A 24,148-nucleotide genomic window follows, 5' to 3' on the forward strand; every position below is an offset into this window, starting at 1 on the left:
AAATAAAATAAAAATAAACTTCAGAACAGTACTATTGCAATCAATTAATGAATGATATTTGAGTTAACTTCATTTTCACCTTAAAAAAGATGGGGGGGTCCTTAATGCTTTTCTGTGATTCTCTGAACAGAACATAAAGGTTTGATTCTTTGTGTGGTCTTATACCCACTCCTCCATGAGCATGAGCACTCCAGACCAGTTGTTGCTACTGGACCATGTAGAGGGGAGAGATGACTGGCAGGACAATGGACTCCCCAGGTGTGGAGTGATTTTAAATAGTGTCAGATGCTATAATGGAGTTAAAAATTCACATATCTGTAAGGGTTGGCACCAGCCCGAGGCCCCCCCCCCCCCGACCACCAGAGGGAGGCCTCGAGTCAACCACGCTATTAATCAGGCTTGAGGCCCAACAACTGGGCAAGACCTTATATAAGCCCAGTCACCCAGTCCTGGGTCTTTGCGACAGTTTTGAGCAAAGCTCCTAGCCGGCAGCTTCAGATATTGAGGTCTGTGAACCCTTGTGCTACACCTGGTTTTGTTTGGGAAGTTTTAGTTTGGTTTTCCCCAGTACATCGGGGTTGCCATTCTTCCTGTGGCGTCCTTTGTTCTCCCTTTTTTCCATGTGTGGTGTTTATTTTTGTTTTACCTGATCCAAGCTCTAACTGTTCTGCACACAGGCCCACCATCATTAGTGGCTGCTTACCCAGTATGCTGTTGGTGTCGTCACCTAGCTGACTGGGATTCAAGCCCACCTTACAATCTCATTACACATCATTATACCAAGTGAACCAGTGTATTTTTTTTTACAGGGTGGTACTATACACATTGACAAATAAAAAAAATTAAATTAATTTCATCTTAGGTTTTTATGCAAAATTATAAAACATTTATTCCAGATAAATTTCTCGTACACACCTTAAATGTGTATTATAGCACAGTTCAGATGAATATGTGGTTTATTAAGATGAAACATCAACACAGTTTGTGAAATAGACAATTAGAAAAAGGTTGAACATTCTCCTTTGGCAAAAAAAAAAAAAAAAAAGGCTTGCCAAAAAAAGAGCAAAAGGATCTCTTGTCTGCTGACCTGGGATCAGTAACACTGTGTTTATGTGGCCCCCATACAGAGGAATAAAGGGGAGCAGGTGCAGCTCTCTCCTTAAATGGTAATGAGCCACGTCATGTGACGCAGGCAGGAGCCAACAACACAGGCTCACCAGGAAAATGGAGGCAGGGCAGGCATAGAGAAACAGGCAATGCAGCTTCAGCAGCACAGGGCAAATATCCCCGAGAAGTGATGCTTTAGACCGTCGGCACATTGGAAACCATGAGATTTTGCGAAACTACAGAATAGCAGGCTGCCGATAAAAAGAGGAATCAAAAAGTCGTCATTTTTTCTCACCTTATACGAGAAGGTAAGTGAAAGAGCAGCATCGATCCTTTCTGTGTTTGGTTTCTGTTTGTGGCCTTTTAAGAAATCAGGTTGCATCATTGTTAAAGGAATATCTGTTTCTCTTTTGGCAGGTTTAGAAATAGTGTTCTGCTACATTACGAACAGTGCTCTTCACTGAGCAACGCAACCGAAAAAAGGCATCAAAACAAAAGCCCTGCTATAATGTGATATTGCATTAGGAAAATATAGTAATATAATATACATCTTCCTTAACAAAAGGTTCATGCCTCTGAATGGTAGAGAAAGAGTAAACTAGCAATGATGCAAAAATAAATAAATAAATCAGTGTAACAGTGGTTCGTTGTGTTTAGTTAACAGACATTCCAATAGCTATGCCTCTCTCTAGCCTTTCATTCTCTATCCTTTCATTCTATCCTTTCATTCTATCCTGGCTCTTTGAGTGTGTGTGTGAGAGAGAGAGAGAGAGAGAGAGAGAGAGAGAGAGAGAGAGAGCGAGAGAGAGATGGGGGTAGGTTAACCAGTACTTTGTAAGAACTGAAGCAGCTGCAGCAGTCCCCCACACCACTAAGCCCAGCAGGGTGGTGATGATGAGGCGCTCTCTAGCTGCTAATTACCATATCACTCACTCGGCTCCATTAAACACAAGGCTCATTCAGTGATCGGTCAGGGCTATAAGACGGGACAGTTCGGTAAACAGTCTATCTGTCTTCCTAGCTCTTCTAGTCGCCTCCTGGCTTGGAATGTGATGTTGCAGGCTGCAGTTGTCAGTAATTTCGACATTGTTTGTGTGCGTCAGGCCACTTCCAGAGGAGGGCGATATGGAGTCGTCTTCTGTGCTTGGAGAAGGGAGAACACGTAAGTCCACGTTTGCTGTGAACGTGCCCCATCCGAGCTTCAGTCGTAAATAAAAAAGACGGTGTAAACGAACCTTTTATTTTGTTGAGTAATTTCTCCTTCCTTATCTGCCACTATGAATATTAAACACGGCCATGGACCTACAAGCCAGCTGTGGTGGTGATTCTACAATATGCATGACTTTTCATTGTGCAGCACCCCCAAACTCCCTGCATATTGGCGGGGCTGGCACGGGCTCGACCCATCGGAAGCGCCGCACCCTTGTAGCGCCGGACATGAACCTGTCTCTAGACCAGAGCGAAGGATCCCTGCTGTCCGACGACTTTCTGGACACTCCTGACGACATGGACATTAATGTCGATGACATTGAAACCCCAGATGAAACAGACTCTCTGGAGTTCATTGGCAACGGAAACGACCTAGAATGGGAAGGTCAGTTTGGGAAGGTCAAGTGGGCGTGTGCGCGTGCGTGCGCGTGCGTGCGTGTGTGTGTGTGTGTGTGTGTGTGTGTATGCACTTGCAGTTACTCTCTGGAGCTTTACTTGCTGGCTGCCAGGCTGAACCATTTCAGTGTTCGTATCGTATGATTCCAGACGACACACCAGTTACCTCTGCTAAGCCAGGGCCCATTGACCGGGCCAGTGATGTCTGCGAGGGCAGCGGGAACGGACGTCTCTGGAGGACGGTCATCATCGGCGAGCAGGAACACCGTATCGACATGCAGGTCATTCGACCGTACGTGCGGGTCATCTCTCATGGAGGTGAGTCCACGTGCCTGGGTTCCCAGTTTCATGGGTAATGGTTGCATTGTGGGTTTTCCCCCTAGTGTACCACTTACCTCTTTTATCGTGCTCTCATCTTGTAGGTTACTACGGTGAGGGTCTCAACGCCATCATTGTGTTCTCAGCATGCTACCTGCCTGATAGCAGCTGCCCAGATTACCATTACATCATGGAAAACCTCTTTTTGTAAGCAACTGATTGTGTGTTCTACATGTGGAATGTTTAAACTGCATTTTGAAGTATTGCCCATGTAGTCTTAATGACCTCTTTGTTTAGCACCGTGCCAGGTGTTATGTTCTTTCAGGCTATCCTCTAATCACAAGAACAGCTCTGGGAAAACCGTGCCTTTGGACCAGTTTTCACTATCCCTTTTTCTTGCTTTGTATATTCCCTCTTTGTAATGTAATCTTTTTACCCCCCCCCCCCCCTTCTGTACTTAGGTATGTAGTGAGTAGTTTAGAGATGCTGGTAGCTGAAGATTACATGATAATCTACATGAATGGGGGAACCCCACGCAGTAAAATGCCTGGCATCAGCTGGCTAAAAAAGTGCTATCAGATGATTGACAGAAGGTAAGTATTCTTCCAACTGCTCATCCGTTAGAATTTTTTTACATGGTTTTGTGCGTGTGCTAATAAGGCCACAGTAAAACAGGCTTGAGTTGACCTTTACAGTAACATGCAGCTGTTTGTTTATAGATTGAGAAAGAACCTCAAGTCTCTGATAATTGCACATCCTTCTTGGTTTATCCGCACTGTCCTGGCCATCTCCAGACCCTTTATCAGGTAGGACCATCATCTTCATTGGTGCCACCATCATCTCTATTCTCAATTGTCAGTAATAGTAATGCAGGCAGAGACTGAACTATGTCTATTAAAATAAACACCTTCATGCGCATTCTTAACTGGCAGCAATACTGTTGCAAGTAGAGACTGTATTATAAGTTTTAAAACAAACATATATTAAGACGGGTCTGTTTTCTGGTTGTAATAATATTAACCCTTATTACCGAGTTAAAGAAATAAATGATTAAATAAATAAATGACAAAAATGATTATTAGTTAACTTTATATCTACCTCAATACCACCAGTTCACTGATGCCAGTATGGGATGATATAATTAACTGTTTAATGGTAGCAATAGTGCATATTGTTTGTTCCATCTTTAATGTGACAAACATTCATAATATGAAAAGCCTCACAAGTGTATTATGTATGCTGTGAAGCTAAACTGTTTGCATAAATTTTTTTTTCTTTGTAAAGTGTGAAGTTCATGAATAAAATTCGCTACGTGCACAGCTTGGAGGAACTGGAGCAGATTGTTCCTGTGGAGAACATTCACATCCCTGAGTGTGTTATACAGTAAGTCCTCTACTTTAGTTATTGCATACACTGAACAAAAGCTGCTACCATTACAATATTGGTGTTTGTGGTTTAAGACTTCTTTCTAGAGTCGTTTGCTGTTTGCCCTTTTCAGATATGATGAAGAAAGGATCAAGGCACGAAAAGAACGGTAATCCTGAATACCCAAATGATATTCACTGTGACATGTTAATGTTGAGATGAAATACCTGTGCTGACTTGAACTGGACAGAATCCCAGGAGCTAATTTACCCATGATGCTCTTGTCTCTTTAGAATGGAACAGGAAGAGCAAGCGCATCAGTCACAAGGACAGGAAGAGTCAGCCATTACAGACAGGTAAGTGAACTTGGAAAGCAGTAATTAATTACTGCAGAATTATTTATAATGTAATTTGTCACCACTTTTATGCTGACCATGGCAATGAATAAAAAAATTTAATATTCTCTCTGTCTCCAGGCCAACTACAGAAACAGCAGTTTCTGAGGAGGAAATGGCAGAGGAGCCTGTCCCGTGACAGAGACAGCTGCAGGGCCTTGCAGAAAAGTCACTGAAATGCTGATCTAAGACAAGCTTCCTCTCTCAGTGTCCATGTATACAAATCATTTACTGTTCTCAGATCAGCAAAAAGGGAAACATTTACTGAACGTATAGAGGGAAGGAAAGCAAGGCACAGCATTCAAAGCTTTCTCACAGCTTCCACTTGGTGGAATGTTTCTTCACCCAGAGAAATGTTTCTGTACTCTGTAGCAGGATGTGTAACCTCCACAGTTGTATCCTATGTACTGAAACTCCCCAGCAATGATCCACCCGTAAATCTGCTGATTTCTGCTTTGCAGCTCTGCCATTGGTCAGTGCCATGTTAAGGAATGTTGCATCACCCACCTCTGAAAATATAGGTGTGTCTTATCAAAAGCGAGGTTTAAAGCAATGCATGCAAAGTTTTGCACCATTGTGATGGCCATTCTTTAAATCATGCACATTTGCCTGGCTGGAATATATCATTATTCTGTTCTGTAGCTTGTTTATAGGTTTTCCATTTTACAATATGGAGGCCTTTTTTGAAAAGGAATGCTTTCTTCCCTGTTATCATGGTTAATTATTGGCTTTTAAAGTGAATGCTTTTCAGAGAAGTGCCAATCAGTACTTGCTGAAAAAGTGGCTTGGCACAGATGTGTTCAATGAGAATTTTATGTTGCCTTATGTTTTGACTGTTTCCAAATTAAACACACCAGTATGTGTATAGCACGAACTTGGCCTTCCATCATTACTTACATCATTATATAATTATATATGTTTAACACGGAATGATATTTCACATGATTAAGTCTTTAAAGATCATAAAAGATTTACATTAATGGAGCAATCAGTTTCTTTTTCTTGTGATATGTATCACGAGGTATCCCAATATCCCAAGAAGGGAGTAACTGCAGTGTGCTTTGTTTTCACAGCTGATGAAGGACCCCTGTCCTAAATGGCCTGTTTCTTTGGCTGGAAACCTTGTGTACTTTATAATTACAATTTTGAACACACACACACACACACACACACACACACACAAACACACACACACACATATATATATATATATATATATATATATATATATATATATATATATATATATATATATATATATATTTTTATAGTTATATAGTTAGTTATTACATTCACATGATCAGATTCCTTCCAGATCACCAATACTTACTACATTGTTAGGCTGACTTAGCAAGAGAACACCCTTTGAAGCCAGCACTGTGCCTACCTTAGTCACAAAACACAATAAAATAGATCTATTTATTGAAATTTTGGCCTGTCCTACACATTAATTGTAAATACCTCATTAAATTAGGCTAACCCTACCTGATCAAAGACAGGTCGGGTCGTGTTCCAAACTTCCTGGCCACGCCTCCTGGTATGAGGTTAGTGTGACGCAACACCCCTTAATAGTCCTACATAGCTGGCCATGTGCAGTAGTGTTGAATGAAACGTAGTTACTTAGTGAGATAGTAACTGGGTTTCTAAAAGATTCAGAAGTATTGATACAGTTTTGTGTAAGTTTAATAGTCACGTTTCTGAGTTACTGTTTGTTGGTAGTGGTACTTAAAGAAATCAATCGGGATAAAATGAAGTATATTATAGGAATCGGCGGGTGAGTACAAACTTAATGTGTTGATACAACATTAATCAGTTTTCCACCAGTTTTATTTAAATGCTATAGCTGTATCATATTTTAGGAAGTAAAATCATAGGATGTGTCCGTAGCTAGCTGAGGTTACAGTACAGCTGGAGAACAGGTCTAATGTGACGAGATTGTGTAGGTGTGGAAGTGGAAACTTTGAGCGGGAGATTCAAAACTGAACGGCTATTATTGCTCGTTAGCGTCATAAAATTTATGCTACCTGGACAGATAGCTTGCTAGGAACTAAAACAAATCCAGTCGTTTTGGCCTCTTGCTTTTTGCCAAATTTGCTAGATGTGTTTGAATTATTTAGCTATGATTTTGTTATTTGTAATGAAGATGGGTCTGGGTAGCGAGGACAAATTTATTTGGCTAACCCTACCTTACGAAATTAACTTGACAATAACATCGGTTAACTTTAGATGGTAAAAGTGAGTAGCTTCTAGTATTACTTAATAGCTATGTTTGTTAAACATTTCTATATCTGTGAAATCTAAATGTTTTAGAACAGTGATCCTCAAGTTGTAAACTGAAGATATCATGAATATTTTTATTTTGCCTAGCAGTTTGTCGTAACTCGCTAGCCTAGCTAACCTAGCTAACCTTGGTTGTTGTGCCCGCCAATTTTTAGTCTGGCTTTACTGGCTAATTATTTATCACCTATTAGCGGGATCTTCATAAAACCATGTTTAATCAACATGTCTAATTCATCACACGTTTCTAAAAAATCATTTTCTGTAGCGTGACCAATGGTGGGAAAACCACACTGACCAATAAGTTGGTCAAGGCCTTGCCTAACTGTTGTGTGGTACATCAGGATGATTTTTTCAAGGTGAGTCAAAAGCATTGGGTTACTTATTTATTTTACTTTTGACCAAAACACATCTGGACTTTGCTGACCACAAGATGTGAAAACACTGATGCTACTGCAGTAATCCATTAATCTCACTGTATTCATTGTATTGTACTTTAAATTGGCTAATGATGCTCGTTCCCAGGATTGATAACACTAAACATGCAGGATATGTTTAGAATTTACTTGTGCTCCTTACTATATATGCATATGTTTCTCTGGAAACTCTGTGTACTTTACTACAATTTTGAACATGTACGTTAGAGTGTATTGCATTTTGATGGGTGGAAATGTAGGTCAGAGCATGATTGGCTCATCGATAAAGGTGTGATCAGATCTGGTAGAGCGTGGGTCATTCTCGGGCTTCTGCAGTGTTTTATTGGTCACTGTTATTTCAGCCACCGGATCAAATAGAAGTGGGAGAAGACGGCTTTAAACAGTGGGATGGTAAGAATGAGATTGGACCATAGGTGACCAATAACTCCACCCATTTTAAACATTGCTCCTAACAAAAGCCATAAAAATTGGCACTTATGTTCCATCCTCTCTAGACAGTGTCTCAATAAATCTCGATCATTTGCCACAGTCAGTTTTGTGTCTTTTATTGTCTCTGCCTTCTTACTCTCCTCTTTTAGTGATGACAGCCCTGGACATGGAGTCCATGGTGAACACCATCAAAGGCTGGGTGGAGAACCCAGTCAAGTTTGCAAGATCTCATGGCATCCCCGTGTCTCCTGCCACAGAGATAAAAACTCCAGAGACCCAAATTCATATTCTAATTGTGGAGGGGTTTCTTCTGTACAACTACAAGTGAGTACTGAACTTTCTGATTCATACGAACTTTTTAATTAGTAAAGATTAGCTTCTTAGAAAGATGTGTGACATGTCTGGGGTGGGGGAACGTGGAGTCCTGTACTGCACTAGTGACAGATGCTTCTGCCATTGGATAGATAAGGGGGGGTGGTCAAGGTCATTTGGGTTGCCTGTGCCAATTCGGATTTGCTTAAGCAACTGAGTGAACCCTGTAGTGATATCTGCTACAGCAGTACCTCCAGTTTCCAGAAGGATACTTCCTATGTGTTCTCTAGATCTTTTAACTTTGCCTTTGTGTTCCTGTGTGTGACAGGCCTCTTATGGACATGTTTAACAAATGCTATTACATCACCATCCCTTATGAGGAATGCAAGAGGAGGAGAAGGTGTGAAATGTGCTTTGTGCAACTTAAATTTGTACGCCAATAAACTAGATCTGAGCACAACCTGTCTAAATCCGCACTACTTTCTTACCCCTAGTACGAGGCAGTACACCGTTCCTGACCCTCCTGGCCTGTTTGACGGTCATGTGTGGCCCATGTACTTGAAGCACAGAGGGGAAATGGAGTACAGCTGCCTGCCCATTGGTTTGTAAACTTGCTTCTAATATACAGTTGAAGCATGACTTATTCCAAAAGTACTAGTTGGAGCCAAATCATCTCTAATCTGCATTATTTATTTATTTTCAATTAATAGACTACCTGGATGGCTTGAAATCTAAAGATAAGCTGTACAGTCAGGTGTATGAAGACATCCACAATACACTTTTGAATAATTTATAGGTAAGAAAACATGCAGATTTGGTGTTATTACATCATAATTAACAGATTGTGGGTGAGCAGTTTCAGTTAAAGAAACCAGTGCTCGAGGACCCCCCAGTCCATCCAGGGTTTCTGTTCCAGTTCCTTATATACCCAAACCAAGGAATCTGGTTGTAGAGCTCTTGATTACTTGAACAACATGTTGGGAGCAGGAAAGGAATAAACAAATAGACTGTCCGGTGGTCCCTGGGGACTGGTGGCTCAAGTAACTGATTGTAAAACTTATTTTTGTCAAGTGACAAGGTCAATACAGCAGTACAGAACTTGCTCAAAGTGCCGAGTCCTGCGTTTATTGTCCACTCCACTATTCTGAGGGGATTAACATTCGTTTTCTCTTCCTTTTTTTGCAGCATATGCATCCTGACCAGCAACTCGTGTATAGAATTGTAAATAACTCCCATTAAGATTTATTTTTTTCTACATTTTTTTCTTTTAGAATGTTTTAAAGTAAGTGTACTTGTTCTGTGTATAGGATGGAGGGGTGTTAACTTATCATTTATTTGAAGCAACAGTTTCAGGGTTTGTTTGATATGTGCTTTAATTTTATTCCTTACATTGGCAAATGTCATTGAATGCACTGCCTAGTTATTTTATTTCATTTAAGTAGTAGTCTGATTAACATTCAGGAAACATGTTTTTCAAATAAATTTTTGTTATTGCTCAATCAGTGTTGTGTTCTGGAATTGGCACTATTACTATGTTTCTCATATGCTAACTACAGAACATGTACAAATGGCTAAAATGCCTTCACATTAATGTCAAGTGCTTAATGTACTTGGCTACATCTTATATAAAAATGAGATGTTTGGGTTAAAAGCACGGCATTAATGACCCTGTCCGTGGTTCCTATTATTTCTGTTACGGAATCATTTGACATGTGCCATGGCACATTTTAAAATTAAGTTAAATTGAGCATCAACCTGAACGACAAACGCAATCTAGACCCTTGCGTGAATGACATACGAGTTCCCTTTGGTGCTTTGCACCAATGCAAAGTATTTTCAGTGGTGTTTGTACAACTAAGCTATAAACCGAGCAATTGTTACCACTATACAGGCATGAGTAATGGTGGTCACATATTCATCCACAAAGGGACTATTACTGGGAGCACTGGAACTAGTTGAGTGAGTTGTGGAACAGGTCTTTCACAATCGGACTGGAGGCACCAGACAGTTCCACACGTGCCAGCATGTCGGACCTTGGCAGGACAAGACTGTGTGATGACAATGTCTATTTACTTTAATGAGCAGTAGCTCTGAGTACTGCCCACCCTTACCTGAGAAGAGGAAACTCGTTTATGTAACTCGTACATTTCCGAGGTTCTTGGAGAGAATTCCATATATGATACAGAGCATCAGACTGCATCCCTTTGCTATTCATATATAGGTATATTCGATTACCAGACGAAAGTAGTGGAATATTACAAACTTAACGGATAAATGTTTACTGTACGAGGATGCATGCTGCTGCATGGACGTGCTCGTTGCCGGCATGCATTCTGTGGATATTGCATTATTACATTAAATGGGCTTAGTAAACCGAAAAATGGTTTTACTATTTGATGTTTCCCTGATATTTAACAAAAAGTTTATCACAGTGTAATGCGATGCGAGACGCTTGCGGAATAGCCGGAGCGGTTGTTTTCATTACAATGCCCAAACAGCCCATAAGCGCTCCAAAGCCGTAGTAGAAACCATCAAAGCATCGGACTGACAAAACGGAGAAACTCGGATAGTCGAAATTCAGAGGAGCGATCCACAAATCGTCCACCCCCCGCCAGAAATTTAAGCAACGCACTCAATACACAGAAAGACAGCTGGACAAACAAAAATGTTAATGTACTTTCTGATAAGAAAAGTGAGGCCAATATGCCGGGAAGGATGAGCTGACGTAACGAATTGGTTCCTGGGGATTCTGGGATGTGGAGTCCTGCTCCGCAGTACCGGGAGACCCATTAGTAATGCTTAAACCTAATATAGGTTTATGAACAATTGGTACAGTAGAAACCACCCAAACATGCAATATTGATAGCAAGAGGCTATCACTCTTATATAGTAGTGGAATTGTTTTGGCATTATGGGAAAATAATGAGAGAAAATAATTTCTCTACATGGAATAGGCATTTAAACCCCTTTAAATATATTAGGACTTCAATATGGATTTGTTAAAAATCTGGTAAACTCTTTTCATGCTTGATTTTTTTGATAGCCAAAGTCCTGCCCTGCATATTTCCATTTTCTCATTAGTGATAGGCCCTGTTTTCACTGGCCGTCAAGCCATGGGGGTGACGCAGTAGACAGTATCTTTATCTCAGAATTTTCCCATAATGCCAAAGCAACAGTTCTACCAGCGCTAGGAGTGGTAGACCCTTGGTATCGCCAGTGCAGGTCTGAACATATTTTACTGTACCATTTGTTCATAAAACCAGATTTACATTTCCAGTAAAGTTATTTTTAAATCTCCATAGATTATGTTTGTCTGCTTGTGACGATTCGTTGCAAACAGGATGCGGGGAAGAGGCATGAATCAGACGTTTATTCCACACACACGAGTGAGAATATGACACAGCAGACTCGCTATGCACATGTGAAACACCAACAACACGTACTACACCACAGGAGACAGACAGACAGACACACACACACACACACACACACAAAAAAAAACCGATTACACATAATACAGAACAGGTGGACGACACGAGAGGGCGTGGCAACACAGACGAACACACACGAAGACGTTCGAGGAGGGGGCGGGGCCATAACGTGACACTGCAGCCTTGAACAGCGAAATCTGCATTTCCTTTGAGCTTATGCTAAAGATTTTGGAGGAAAAAAAACAACCTATCCGAAGGAGACTACGATATTTTTTAGGTTCACCTCTGATGATGTAAGCAGATACGAAAAAGCAGCGTTTTGAGCATCTTTTGAGGGCGGAAAAGGAGACAGCGTGCTTCTGAGTGCTAAGTGAAATGAACCAAAATCAAATACGTATGGTCATATGAATATGCCAGTACTACCACAGTCACTGATGGTGGGGGGCATTACCTGGATGCACCTAATGCATCATTAAAATAACAGGAAAATAACATTTATGTTTAGCAGAACACCAGATTCTGGGATGAAACCTGGATGGCCCGAGTACAACAATATTTGACAGATATTATGGTTGCAAATGTCACAGATGTTTTGGCAGGAAAATGATATTAAAATATTTATTGCAAACTTTAATATACAGACTTAAAATATTACAAATAAATCAGCAAATTGGTCCCTTGGTCAAAAAACAAGGAAACAAAAGCAGTGTGATATGTGAATTTTTTTATGTGATTCACCATTCTTTGACTGGAAGATTATCTGCCACCTGCTTCTCCTGCTCGTTTCAGAGGGTGACGCAGCAATGCTAGTCGGGTTTGCACAAATGTACCGAGATTTTCCGGTGTGTTTCGGCCTCTCACCTTCTTGTGCTCCATGTAAATTGGCAGGAAGTAGTGAAATTCCGCAGCCACCTTCACGCTAACTCTAGCCACACATTCAGCAGATTCCACATAGGACTTTGGCCTCGAAGGACTAAAATACATCATGTACATTATGAACAACTATAAAAGTACAACACCCAGTACAGTAGTATATAATCAAGCTATTTAATTAAACCCAGTTAAATTGTATTTTGCCTATAGCAATTTGCACAATTTTCCATTTTGTTTGATAGTATTCACAGACAAGGAAAAGTTTAACATTTTGACTTAAACTGGGATATACTTGAAAGAATGACTTCAGGCTTGATTTTATGTGCCAGGCAGTTATTAGCAACTACTACTTTTGATCTAAAAACGATTTGCTTATGTACAAGGACCTGCCATTAATTTCCGTCATTACAGTGCTTGCAAAAACCCACAGAGCTGCTGGGGAGACCATTTCTGGCACGACCAGTGTATCTTTTCTATATCTATGAAAATTGCATTAAGGCACTAGGATGTAGTTCAAGTTCCTCTAGAGCACAAATATAACAGTGCAGAAGACCTAAAATTGGGAGGCTAATCTGAAACAGAGATTATAAACCCTTATGCTCTTTTCATAACTGAAGATCCGATGAATGCCCGTGTAACACAGTGCACCTCACTGATGCAATGTCTTCTGTGTTCGCTCTGATTTTTAACATTTTTAAAAATATGTATTGCAATTGTTGCTGTTAGACTGTCTGTACTTGAAGGGGCTCAAGGGATCTCAGCTGTGCTAGTACTCACCTCACAGATTAAGGTCACAGCTCACATCAGTGAAAATCTAGCATAATGACAACATCTAACCAAGTAATCAGTAATAATAATAATAATAATAATAATAATAATAATAATAATAATAGCACATTTCAATAACCTAAAGACACTTACAAAGTGACAGAGAATCACAAACACAGGGACAGTGAAAACATAACAAGGGGGCAGTAAATAGCACAGGTACAGGGCAGAAGCTGAAATAAGGTAACAAACAGAATAGATGAACTGAGGAGAGAGACAGAAGTAAAACCAACAGATTAGGTGTCGTGCAGGTTGCATGTAAGAGATAACAGATGCGGGATTTTGGATTTAAATGACCACAGAGACCCGGATAGTCACCAAAATGACCAGTTTACGCATTGTCAATCAAAAGGTTTTGTGCGTCGTGTGGCTTTTGCCGCTTACACGAAAAAAAAGCAGTAGGATAGAGTCCTAGATAGAGTAGGATAGAGCGGTGGTGAGGCGGACGCAAACGCTGAGAAGAGAACAGGGGTTGGTAGAACAGTCCACAGCTGATTTACTAGAAGCATTGATACACAAAACACAATGTATTATTAAAAAAAAAATGAACACAAAACGAAGGGATTAACAGGCTACAAGAAAAATGAAGACCATTGAATGCGGGCTGTATGAAACAACGTCCAACAGCGTAACACAAGTACCAGGCTTACATGCATGGGCGAAACAGGCTGCAATTAAGGAACAACTGAAGCGAATCACAAGCGGGGAACTAAAGGGGGGGGGGGTCAGAAAAAAACAAAACAAAGAAGCACATGGAAATATGAATATGACAAGCAAGGTTTGGACACATATGCTAAAGTGTTACATACAGTATATACTCTTTATTACTGTGTGAATTCCTGCATAGTTTAGTTCTAGCTAGGATGATACAGATGATTAATTACAGTACTTCACTGCGCTCCACATGAGGGCCACAGCCCTTTGGGAAAAGCTGTTCTTGTGTCTGGTTCTGTTGGCTTTGAGTTTTGATGCTCCTGCGTCTACTGCCTGATGGGAAATGTTGGAAGGATTGATGTTCATGGTAAGAGGGGTCAGCTGTGATTTTGCTTTCACACTTCATGACATTGCTGTTGTATATGTCCTGAAGAGCTGACAGATCGCATCCAATAATCCTCTCTATAGTCATTTTAATGATCTGGAGTTTGACTTATTTTTGTAATTTGGAGGAGCCAAATGATAAGATGAGGATGGACTCGTGCTTGTGGGAGTTTGATTTTCTTCATCTGCCTTTGAAAGAACATCATCTGCTGTGCTCCTTTTGCAATAAAGAGTATCTTTCCTGAAATGAAACTACCAAAACAAAAACAGAATCAGTTTTGCTGCCCAGTGTCATGGGAACACAACATCAAAGGGAGTAGACCGTGACAGAATTCCCTCACTTAATGCATGGCTATTGAAGTGTACAAACTTTAAACAAAAAGTTTAATTTTCACATGGAGTATTGCCAACACAGATCTTATGCTTTGTTCTTTTCTTCTTTTTAGGCACAGAAAAGAGTTAAATGACTTCAGACATTTAATGCTAGGGCATTTGATATTCTTATAAATAATGCGTGTGTGGGTGTGGGGGTAGCATGTGAGGGTGAGCGTCAGCTGGACAATTTTAAGCGTCTTTAAAGCGTCACCAAACTTTGAGGAATGAATGACTTCATGCTATACTTTCATTTTACTCCCAGTTAGGGATTACATTTCTGCATGACTAACATGATTTTCTCCACTGAAATTCAGTTTAAGAAACAGACTAGGAATGTGTTGTCATTTTTTTTTCACTTTTATATTGTTACAAACCCCAGGAACAACCCTCTGCCCTGCACAGCCATGCCCACTCGCATGGCATGAAGGCTGTAGCATGCTCCAAGCCCGAGCCTCCAAGGGCCCAGGATCTGGCTCCTCTGTGGCTGACTGTGCAGTTCTTCTCTAAGGCTCGAATCCAGATCTGCAGCTCCTGCTGGGAAAGAGAAACATCACACAGAGCACTAAACACATGTCATATACTCATCTGAACTTTCATCAAGACTACATTTAAGCAACTGAAGGATGAGTGGTAAAAGCAAAATATGCTCTTTTAACCGGAAACTGATCGCACCTTTACACTGGAACAGATACTCACTGCCAAATCCAAGCCTGAAATATACAAAAGACAACATTTTATTTTTGATAGAAAGTTCAAAACCTCAATCTCATATAACTAGAAAATCCAACTATGATTAGATTTAAAATGAGCATTCACAAGAAGGAGGTTGGATGGCATTTGAAGTCAAAATAAATCCTAGTAATACTAGTAACTGATAAATCAGTTCACCTGTGGGAGCTCAGTGCAAAAATATGGAAGCCGGAATTATAGGCAAGAGTGCTGACCATCTGATAGTGGTACTAGCATTACTTTCACTTGAGTTCTGCTTCAACAATAAATTTTGCATCCTTCCCATAGTTTAAACACCTATATCTTCTTTTTGTAACTAGTGAGCATCTTATATGTAGCATTGCTAAGTGAAAGTGGGTTTTCACCATGGTATGTGACACCATGGGTAAAGCTCTTGACATCTTTGTAGGCGCAGAGCTGCCCAGGTTTTAATATGCAGTAGATGCTACTGAAAGACCTGTGATAAGGTGACAAAATCTGTTATAACAAGTTGCAAGATAATAATGCCACAATAATGCCACATCTTTGTTTTTGAAAGTTAATTATTTAACTAGCTAGAAGTATTAAATAGAAGAGACTACACAAGTGTTTAGCAAAACTGACATCATGATACAGGAACCAAAAATCACCAGCTACCATTGGCATCCATTACCTGTTGGAGGCCTTTTTATTAGGTCCTTACAGCTCATGTTTACAGGCCAGTGGCCCCTTCATGAGTGAGGCCTACGCCTGTGGAGCCGAAGTGGCGAGAGTGGTGACCAGTGGCCCCTCCATCAGTGGAGCCTAAGTCTGTGCAGCTGCAGTGGGGAGAATCACTGCCCTCTCGGCCCCCTCGGTGACGTAGGCGGAGCTACTCTTCTTAATGTCTGTAAGCACCGTCGAATCGCCCACGGTACCCTCCACATGGCCTGAGCTGGGCTCAATGCCTTCCAGGTCAGCCTGAACACAAACACAGGTGCACAGGTAGGGCAAGGCTTGAGAAAGAACTGGTAAACATTGAGACAAATGAAAGTATGCATACAAGCAAAGCTTCAATGTATAATATACTCCATTTAGAGGAAAATGTGCTTCAAAAAACATATAATAAACATATAATAATAAATCAAAGATATAAAGCAAAACACGTAAATAGAATGGCAGCAAGATAAAGTATCATTACACTGTACTAGCCACGGATTGGTCCTCTGATGTGTATAAATGTGAGGACTCTTCTATAAAACCTGTGTCTTCTGTCCTGCGGGCCAGTGGTAAGGGGTTAGTAAGGAAACATTTGAGCATGATGAACATGGATTTCTTGTATTTCTTGTATTTCCTGTTACCTGCTCTATCTCGCTTGAAATATACCTCAGTATTATTAATAGCAATAATTGTTTATTTATGTGAAAGGATCGACAATTAATGTATTTGTAAAAAAATAATGTCTAGTTAATTTCCTGCTAACTTTATGGCTTACAATGCAGGTTGTTCGTAGCGAGGTTAATAGCCTCTGAGGAGGATGTAAATATTATTAATCTATCATATTCTACTCTGCCCCACAAAATCTATGCTTCCTTCAAATATTTCTACGTGTTTCATGTATCGTATTGCTGACACTTGGATTGTGAAACTAGGTGTGCTTAGTTCTCGTTTGTATTGGTGTGGCGTAGGCGATCGTTTTACGCATTTTTATTTCCACTTTGCCTTTCTGTGAACTATATTGCTGCCTGGTTTCATTCCAATTTTTCGATTATTTTCATTATTAAGAGAATTTCAAATGTTATTATTTTTGGCTCGTTGTATTTAATAAATGAAAAACCGTAAATGCATACATGTAGACGTTAAGAATATTTCCAAGCATTGTTGGTGTTTTTGGCTGAGTGCATTTAATTAGGAACTCACCTGACCTGCTGGTGATGGGACTTTATGGACAAAGTTATACTAAAGTAACGAGTAGCCACATGTTGAGATTTTGCCTCTAGCGCGATGTAATGAAACATTTCTTTTCTTCGAACGCTATCTTGATAACCTTGGCGAGTTATTTAAAACTAAAGCCATTTGAAATCAAATATTGACTTTTAACCTGTAATCTCTAACTACGTCTATGATCGCTGTCTAAAAGCAACAATAGTATAGACCGCAGACACAGTTTAGACCGCTGAAAAGTATATACATTGATTTTGTCCGAAATTCAGTATCCTAATGTGCGAGGCAGAAAAAAGAAACCCAAAAATTCTCTAGTCAACACGTAAACAAAATTTGAATAGACACGGGCCTAATCGATGCAAGGTCACTATGATAATTGTTCATATTATTCTGTGCTTGTCGTACACCATAGGATGTGAAGCCTCAGACTCTGGTAAGATCCTTTAGGATATTTATCGTGCGTGCAGATCTTAATAGCTATCAAAGTTGTTTTTTGGTTTTTTGTTTACTGATTTTCCCTCTAACATATCTGGGTATACAAACAAGGAGACTAAATCAGAAACGTCTTCTTAATATTTTGGTGTAGGCTAAGTTCTCTATTGTACATTTGAGTGTTCAGTTCCTTTAGCCTATTGTCTGTACTGTCATTAATTGTGTATCTTTTATGTAAGCTTAAAAGTTCATTAATATTCAGGCATTGTTCAGTGAACTAATATGTTGATTTGGTTAATCAAATTGTTAACTGCAATGTTAAATTGTTAAATGAAGTAATCAGTGCATCTGTGTAAGATCTACTGGCTTTGTTTGTTAGTGTAATTGTATATTGTAGTAAATGTTCAGATGATGGTTTTTGGCTAGAAAAGTAGAGGAGATATTAAATGGAATATAGCCCATGTTATGAGGTTTGCAAGACGTTACTGACTATGTCCTGGTACTATTCATCATCACTGCTACAGTTTATTTTACATGCATGCAGTGTTTGGTCCATAAATCTAAACATATTAAATTGTCTTGGCCTACTTTGTTAGCTGTTAGTTGTGACCTATTTTATTAGCTTGGCCTATCTTGTCTGATGTTAACTGTACACCATTTTAGATGGTGCAGTGTGCAGGCTAGCTTGAAAGAAGAAGCTACAACACCTAAAATATCTCTTTCAATTTACAGGCTCCCATTCCTTGCTGATATTTGCAACCTACATAAAAGGGAAGACTCCATTTGAGCAGTTCAGTGCTGTGCTGATGCTGGATGATATACAAGTTGGATACTTTTCCTCCAAGGAACCAGAACTAGTACTCAGAGGAATGATGAATGCAGAGAACACGCCTGACCCCACTGATGAGAAAAATGCCATCACTGTTTTTACAGCTATACATGAGCACATGAGAATTCAAGCTCATAATCTAATGCATAATTTTAATCACACGGATGGTAAGTATTGATTGATATTTACTAGTTTAGTGAACTGATATTAAGAGTGCCCAAGCATGCACTGTTAATGGATGCCTGTTCATTTTGTTTTTTACCTATACCCTCCTTCCAAGGAATTCAGATTCACCAGGAAATATCTGGCTGTGACACACTAGGGAGCGTGATACATAAAGAGGCGTTCAACGCAGAGTGTGGAGACGAATTTCTCTTCAACATACAGCAGAACACTTTACACACAGATTTCAAATGGCCAGGAGCATGGGATGCTGTACTGTTAAAACATAATAAATGGCTGATCGCATCATTTTACCAGCCCCTATGTGTCAGCGTACTTAAAAAATATATGAGCAATAACAGTAAACGAATTATGAAAAAAAGTAATTTACTTTTTATTAATTTCATTTGTATTATTGATAACATCATTTTGAAGGGAATTTTTCACCCTAATAATTAAAATAAAATGTAAAGTAAGTGAACAACATGGAAAAAACAGTTCTATTCTCTAGGATATATATTTTCCTCATCTCTTCCTCAGTGAAACCCAGGGTCAGACTCCTCCAGAATGCACTCACACACTCAGGAGGGGCTCAGCTGACCTGCCTGGCCACTGGTTTTTACCCCCGTCACATCAACCTGACCCTGCTCAGAGACGGGCAGCCTGTGGCTGATCACCTGATTACTGGGGGGGAGGTACTCCCTAACGGAGATGAAACCTACCAGATGAGGAAGAGGATGGTGATCAGCGCAGAGGAACTAAGAGAGAAACACCACTACACCTGCACTGTCACACACCTCAGCCTGGACAACAAGCTGGACATCGGTTTAGGTATAACAAGGCATTAAGTGCTATATTTACATATTTTAAAAACAAAGACATTTAAACTAAAATACCTGTAAATTCACCCGTCTTTTCTCCTCCAATCTTTTACCAGACCTTACGTTTGCTCCAGGACCTGCTGCCACCGTGTCCACTGTGGTAGTGGTGGCTGGGATTTTGTTCCTAGCTGGATTCATTATGATGAAGAAAAGACATGCAGGTGAAACAACTTATTATTATTATTATTATTATTATTATTATTATTATTATTATTATTATTATTATTATTATTATTATTATTATTATTATTATTATTATTATCATAATAATAGTAGCAGTTTACAGATCCTGTATGTTCACACACTGGATTAGTTTACAGATCCTGTATGTTCACACAATGGATTAGTTTACAGATCCTGTATGTTCACACACTGGATTAGTTTACAGATCCTGTATGTTCACACACTGGATTAGTTTGTCACGGTACGCCCCCCACCCCAAACGTCTCCGTGTGTGTGTGTTTGTGTGTGTGTTTGTCTGTATTGCCATGGCCTCTCATGTTGTTCACCTGATCCTTGCTGTGTGTAATTGTCATGTGTGTATATAAGTCTCGTGTCTTATCATTGAGGTTGTAGGTGTTTGAACTATAGCCTGCATGCTACGTCTGGTTGTTAAGTGTGTCAGTAAATTTCTTTTTCAATGTGCCTCGTCCCCGCATCTTGATTAAGCCTCCGAACATCACAGTTTACAGATACTCTATGTTTTCACACTGGATTAGTTTACAGATACTGTATGTTTTCACACTGGATTAGTTTACAGATACTGTATGTTTTCACACTGGATTAGTTTACAGATACTGTATGTTTTCACACTGGAATTTAATCAAATAACTGTCTTGTAACTGATTACAATGTAATATGATCATTTCTCCACCTCAGCAGTGACAAGAGATCTGGCTATTGAGCAACAGCAATACACTGATTTCTGTTATTTATTCATGTTTCAAAATATAACATTTGGTTCATAATGTTTATGCAGTTATTTAAAATCACTTATACCTATTTTTATGTAGCACAAGATTATAACTCTGCTATGGCATTCAGTGGTTCTGAGTTGATGGTTTCCATGATCAAACTGTGTCATTTTTCCTGTGGGTGATGAATCACTGTGTTTCAGACCGGAGTTCCCAAACAGCTCTAAAGAGAAGTCATTCTGCAACTCCAGGTGAGTATGTCAAAGAACAGTTAAAATACTAACTACTGTTTACCATTTTTCAAGCATTTTGTGCATTGCTTTCCAAAGTAGCATGAACGCCATGAGTTCAGTTCAGCTTTAGGGATTTCACTATCCCTCCCATACTTGACAGGTTGTGACGAAACGTACAAAAATGATTTTAAAATGTAGGAGGAACATTGACGAATATAAAGGAGTAAAGGTACATTTGTGGCCCCGCAAATGTACTCGAGTAAGAGTATAAAGTACACTCTTTAAAAACAACTCTTAAAAGTACGATTTGTTCAAAAAGTTACTTAACTAAATGTAATGGAGTAAATGTAGCGCATTACTACCCAGCTCTGACTGTACCCTTCCACCCAAAAGATGTAAGCTTTCAAAGATCAATGTATTAGTGCCACACAGCAGAAGGGGTAGTGATAGTTTCATGGATATCATGAATCCTGAACTCAACATGCTGGCAAACCAACGCCAATCCACACTCAAATGAAGTGCACTGGCTTGCTGATTCACAATGAACTGAAGTCGCTGCACGTTATCTGACTACTCTGTCTTTTTTAAGCGACCAGATGATGATTGCTGAGTTTAGTTATCAGCAGCATTTTTCTGGACATCACAGAGTTTCCAGCACGTCTGCTTCCTGTGTCCTTTTCATAGATATGCAGAATCGATCGGAAGGCGATCCTCTTCATGGTGCATCCATGGAGCCTACTGTTAATCAAGATCCGTCGTGCAATTTTGATCTGCAACATTAGCACATAAGAGAAATTTCTTGGCAAAACGCAAATATTAGCAGCCGTCAGTTCGACTTTGACTCATGAGAGAACTTTGCTGTGTGAGTTCTGCTGATTTAACATAACAGTAGGATGGCAAAGGTACTAGTTTTAATGACATCCTGTATTGTACTAATGATGCTGATACTCGTAATGTTTCCAATGTTAATAATTCTGATATGTCTGATTATCAACTTTAAAATGTCCCAGTAGAAGTATATAGCCTTTTTTCCACAGCTACTGTTGTCACTGCTTTGCTCTCTACCGTGTAGGAAAGTCATTCAGATCTGATTTAAAATGTCAGATTTGTGCGAGCACACAGCCCTAAAAAAAATCTGATCTTTGTGTTACACTACAGAGTCCACTGCTAAGATGCTTTGTGTTGAACGTAACTCCACCGTCTTCTTGTGAAACGTGTGCGTGAAGGTATATAAACTGGCATTTTAACTGTTGTTGTGAGAATAGCATACTAGAAATATATTATTGAGATGGGATAATTATTAGGTGCAACCACTTGTCTTGTAAAATGTATCTCTGGTGGGTGAATTCAATAATTGCAAATAAAATCTCAATTGCTTGTTTACCTTTAGGGACAGTGAATCAACACAAATATTGTCAGTGTCATGTATGATCGCTGTGTTACATAAGGTTGTTTAGTTTGACTTTGCATTTAACGATCCATCTAATTTCGCTGTGCTCTGTGCAATGACAATAAAGGCATTCAAATCAATTTAAAGTCATTTTATTTCATTAATGTGCTGATAATGTAAAGGTTTATATTTTAGACTCAAGTGCTATATAAATAAAGTGTATTAATATTTTTACTGTTATTATTATATACTTGTTATACATGTTAAGGCCTTTCTTCCACCTTAGTTGCTGTTGACTACAGTCTGTCTGCTCAGTATTCTGAGGCCATGTCTCTTGATGAAACGTATGCAATGGTAATTGTACTAATTTTGTAACAATTTTACATTTAGACAATATTTTCAAACATTTAGATATTTTCAGATATTCTTTTTCTAGCAGGACTTAGCAGGACTTAGCAGGTCTAGAGGAGAGAGGGCACAGAAGACTCATTGATGAGGAGAGTGTAGAAATGAAGGAATTTGTAACTGTATCCAAAGAGAGAGAGAGGATAGAGAGTCAGGGTGAGGAAGGGTGGACAAAATTGTAGAAGTAAGGGAAGAGGGAGTTATGGAGTGCGGATTGCGACAGAAGGAGGAGGAACATGTTGGGAAGGACTGGATGGAAAGAGAAGGATGGGAGAGAGAGAAGGATAGAAAGTGATGGTCCGAGAGGTGGAGGGGGGTGACTGCGATGTCCAATGTTGTGGTGGTACGAGTGAAGATCAGGTCCAGAACATTGCCCGCATTGTGAGTCGGAGGAGCGTGGTTGAGGGTGAGGTCAAATGCTGTCAACAGTGGAAGGATGCAGGAGGAGTGCAGCTTGTCTGATGGAAGGTTGAAGTCACCAAGGAGAATGAATGGATTTCCTTCAATGGGGAATTGACTCAGGAGAATGTCGAGTTCATCAATGAAGTGATCTAGGGAACCTGGAGGGCGGTAGATGGCTATGATAAGAAGTTTGGTGGGGAAAGACACTGTAATGGCATGAAATGCAAAAAGAAGAAATGGGAAGAGTAGAGAAGGAAAGTGGAGTGAAACGCCACTCTCAAGACACTAGTAAACCTGTTCCACCACCCCTGCGGAGACGCCTCTGAGAATGGGTGAATGAAAAGGCAGAGGACAGGGCAGCCGGAGTCGCTGAGTCCTCAGGGGTTCCCTTTTTTTGTTAGAGCCAGGAAGTGTAGGAAGTGGAGGGATGCTAATGCTGAGATGAAGTCAGCCTTCTGGACAGTAGATTGGCAGTTCCAGAGCCCTCCTGCCACTTAGATGGTATGATATCAGTATAGTAGTGCCCAGAATTAGCACAAGACATAGTGAGACATCATTCAGCTACTACACTACCCCACACTGCTGCCAACTCTAAGATCTGCCCAAACTTTAGCCAACTTTCAATGCTGACTGACAACATTTGTATTTTGCTGTACCTTTTATTACATTCATGGCTGTGAACAGAACTTGTTTCTGCTTCTGTTGTGGTTTTGAGTTATTTTTGTATTAGTCACGTTTCCTCTTCCTTAATTTGTCCTCATACGAGAATCCTACGCTCTGTCTTGAAGAATTATTTGAAGAGCACTTAAGGGATCTAGATATGCAGCATAATTTTCAAGTGTCATTTCATGGTTTATTTCTACAATAGGAGCAAGTATAATGGCATATAAAAATGGTGTCCAGGGAGGAACAAGACCAAACATTTGAATGCCACACAAGACGTAGCGGAATGATTCTAAGAAGGAACAAAACATTCATTTAAAAGGCCAACAGCAGACACCCACGACAATCTGTTCATATGCTCCAACAATAGCTACTCTAAGCATATAATATAAATAGCTAAAATGAGTACGAAAACA

General features: G+C 39.8%; 3 protein-coding genes across 5 annotated transcripts; all 3 read left to right on the forward strand.

The window, feature by feature from the left end:
- The first annotated feature begins 1,200 nt into the window (after nucleotides 1-1,200).
- atcaya (ATCAY kinesin light chain interacting caytaxin a) lies at nucleotides 1,201-5,664 on the forward strand. Its single transcript, XM_027010673.2, has 11 exons — nucleotides 1,201-1,415; nucleotides 2,211-2,269; nucleotides 2,465-2,701; nucleotides 2,863-3,030; nucleotides 3,135-3,237; nucleotides 3,492-3,623; nucleotides 3,750-3,836; nucleotides 4,315-4,413; nucleotides 4,529-4,564; nucleotides 4,689-4,751; nucleotides 4,872-5,664. Exons 2-11 carry the CDS (start codon nucleotides 2,233-2,235, stop codon nucleotides 4,927-4,929), a joined length of 1,020 nt encoding a protein of 339 aa, XP_026866474.2. The 5' UTR covers nucleotides 1,201-1,415; nucleotides 2,211-2,232; the 3' UTR covers nucleotides 4,930-5,664.
- A 688-nt stretch (nucleotides 5,665-6,352) lies between these two features.
- mibp (muscle-specific beta 1 integrin binding protein) lies at nucleotides 6,353-9,744 on the forward strand. Of its 3 annotated transcripts, none has more exons than XM_027010693.2 (8): nucleotides 6,353-6,564; nucleotides 7,336-7,426; nucleotides 7,846-7,894; nucleotides 8,083-8,257; nucleotides 8,574-8,645; nucleotides 8,740-8,846; nucleotides 8,956-9,041; nucleotides 9,431-9,744. In XM_027010693.2, exons 1-7 carry the CDS (start codon nucleotides 6,539-6,541, stop codon nucleotides 9,039-9,041), a joined length of 606 nt encoding a protein of 201 aa, XP_026866494.1. In that variant the 5' UTR covers nucleotides 6,353-6,538; the 3' UTR covers nucleotides 9,431-9,744. The 3 variants fall into 3 exon arrangements, with proteins under 3 accessions (XP_026866494.1, XP_026866496.1, XP_026866495.1); XM_027010694.2 differs by lacking the exon at nucleotides 6,353-6,564 and adding an exon at nucleotides 6,618-7,025; XM_027010695.2 differs by lacking the exons at nucleotides 6,353-6,564; nucleotides 7,846-7,894 and adding an exon at nucleotides 6,617-7,025.
- Nucleotides 9,745-17,790: 8,046 nt separating this feature from the next.
- LOC118240820 (major histocompatibility complex class I-related gene protein-like) lies at nucleotides 17,791-20,309 on the forward strand. Its single transcript, XM_035523088.1, has 6 exons — nucleotides 17,791-17,854; nucleotides 18,586-18,849; nucleotides 18,963-19,226; nucleotides 19,385-19,669; nucleotides 19,782-19,886; nucleotides 20,302-20,309. Exons 1-6 carry the CDS (start codon nucleotides 17,791-17,793, stop codon nucleotides 20,307-20,309), a joined length of 990 nt encoding a protein of 329 aa, XP_035378981.1.
- The last annotated feature ends 3,839 nt before the right edge of the window (nucleotides 20,310-24,148 follow it).

The sequence above is a fragment of the Electrophorus electricus genome, chromosome 26 (genome assembly GCF_013358815.1).
Source record: "Electrophorus electricus isolate fEleEle1 chromosome 26, fEleEle1.pri, whole genome shotgun sequence".
NCBI classification, from domain to species: domain Eukaryota; kingdom Metazoa; phylum Chordata; class Actinopteri; order Gymnotiformes; family Gymnotidae; genus Electrophorus; species Electrophorus electricus.

Coding starts and splice junctions, on each gene's coding strand:
- LOC118240820 (XM_035523088.1), top strand. CDS start 17,791: ATGATAATTGTTCATATTATTCTGTGCTTGTCGTACACCATAGGATGT. Junction 19,227..19,384: donor TAAACGAATTATGAAAAAAA/GTAATTTACTTT, acceptor TCTCTTCCTCAG/TGAAACCCAGGGTCAGACTC. Junction 19,670..19,781: donor GGACAACAAGCTGGACATCG/GTTTAGGTATAA, acceptor ATCTTTTACCAG/ACCTTACGTTTGCTCCAGGA.
- mibp (XM_027010693.2), top strand. CDS start 6,539: ATGAAGTATATTATAGGAATCGGCGG. Junction 8,646..8,739: donor GAATGCAAGAGGAGGAGAAG/GTGTGAAATGTG, acceptor TCTTACCCCTAG/TACGAGGCAGTACACCGTTC. Junction 8,847..8,955: donor GTACAGCTGCCTGCCCATTG/GTTTGTAAACTT, acceptor TTCAATTAATAG/ACTACCTGGATGGCTTGAAA.
- atcaya (XM_027010673.2), top strand. CDS start 2,233: ATGGAGTCGTCTTCTGTGCTTGGAGAAGGGAGAACAC. Junction 3,624..3,749: donor TATCAGATGATTGACAGAAG/GTAAGTATTCTT, acceptor GTTTGTTTATAG/ATTGAGAAAGAACCTCAAGT. Junction 4,752..4,871: donor GAGTCAGCCATTACAGACAG/GTAAGTGAACTT, acceptor CTCTGTCTCCAG/GCCAACTACAGAAACAGCAG.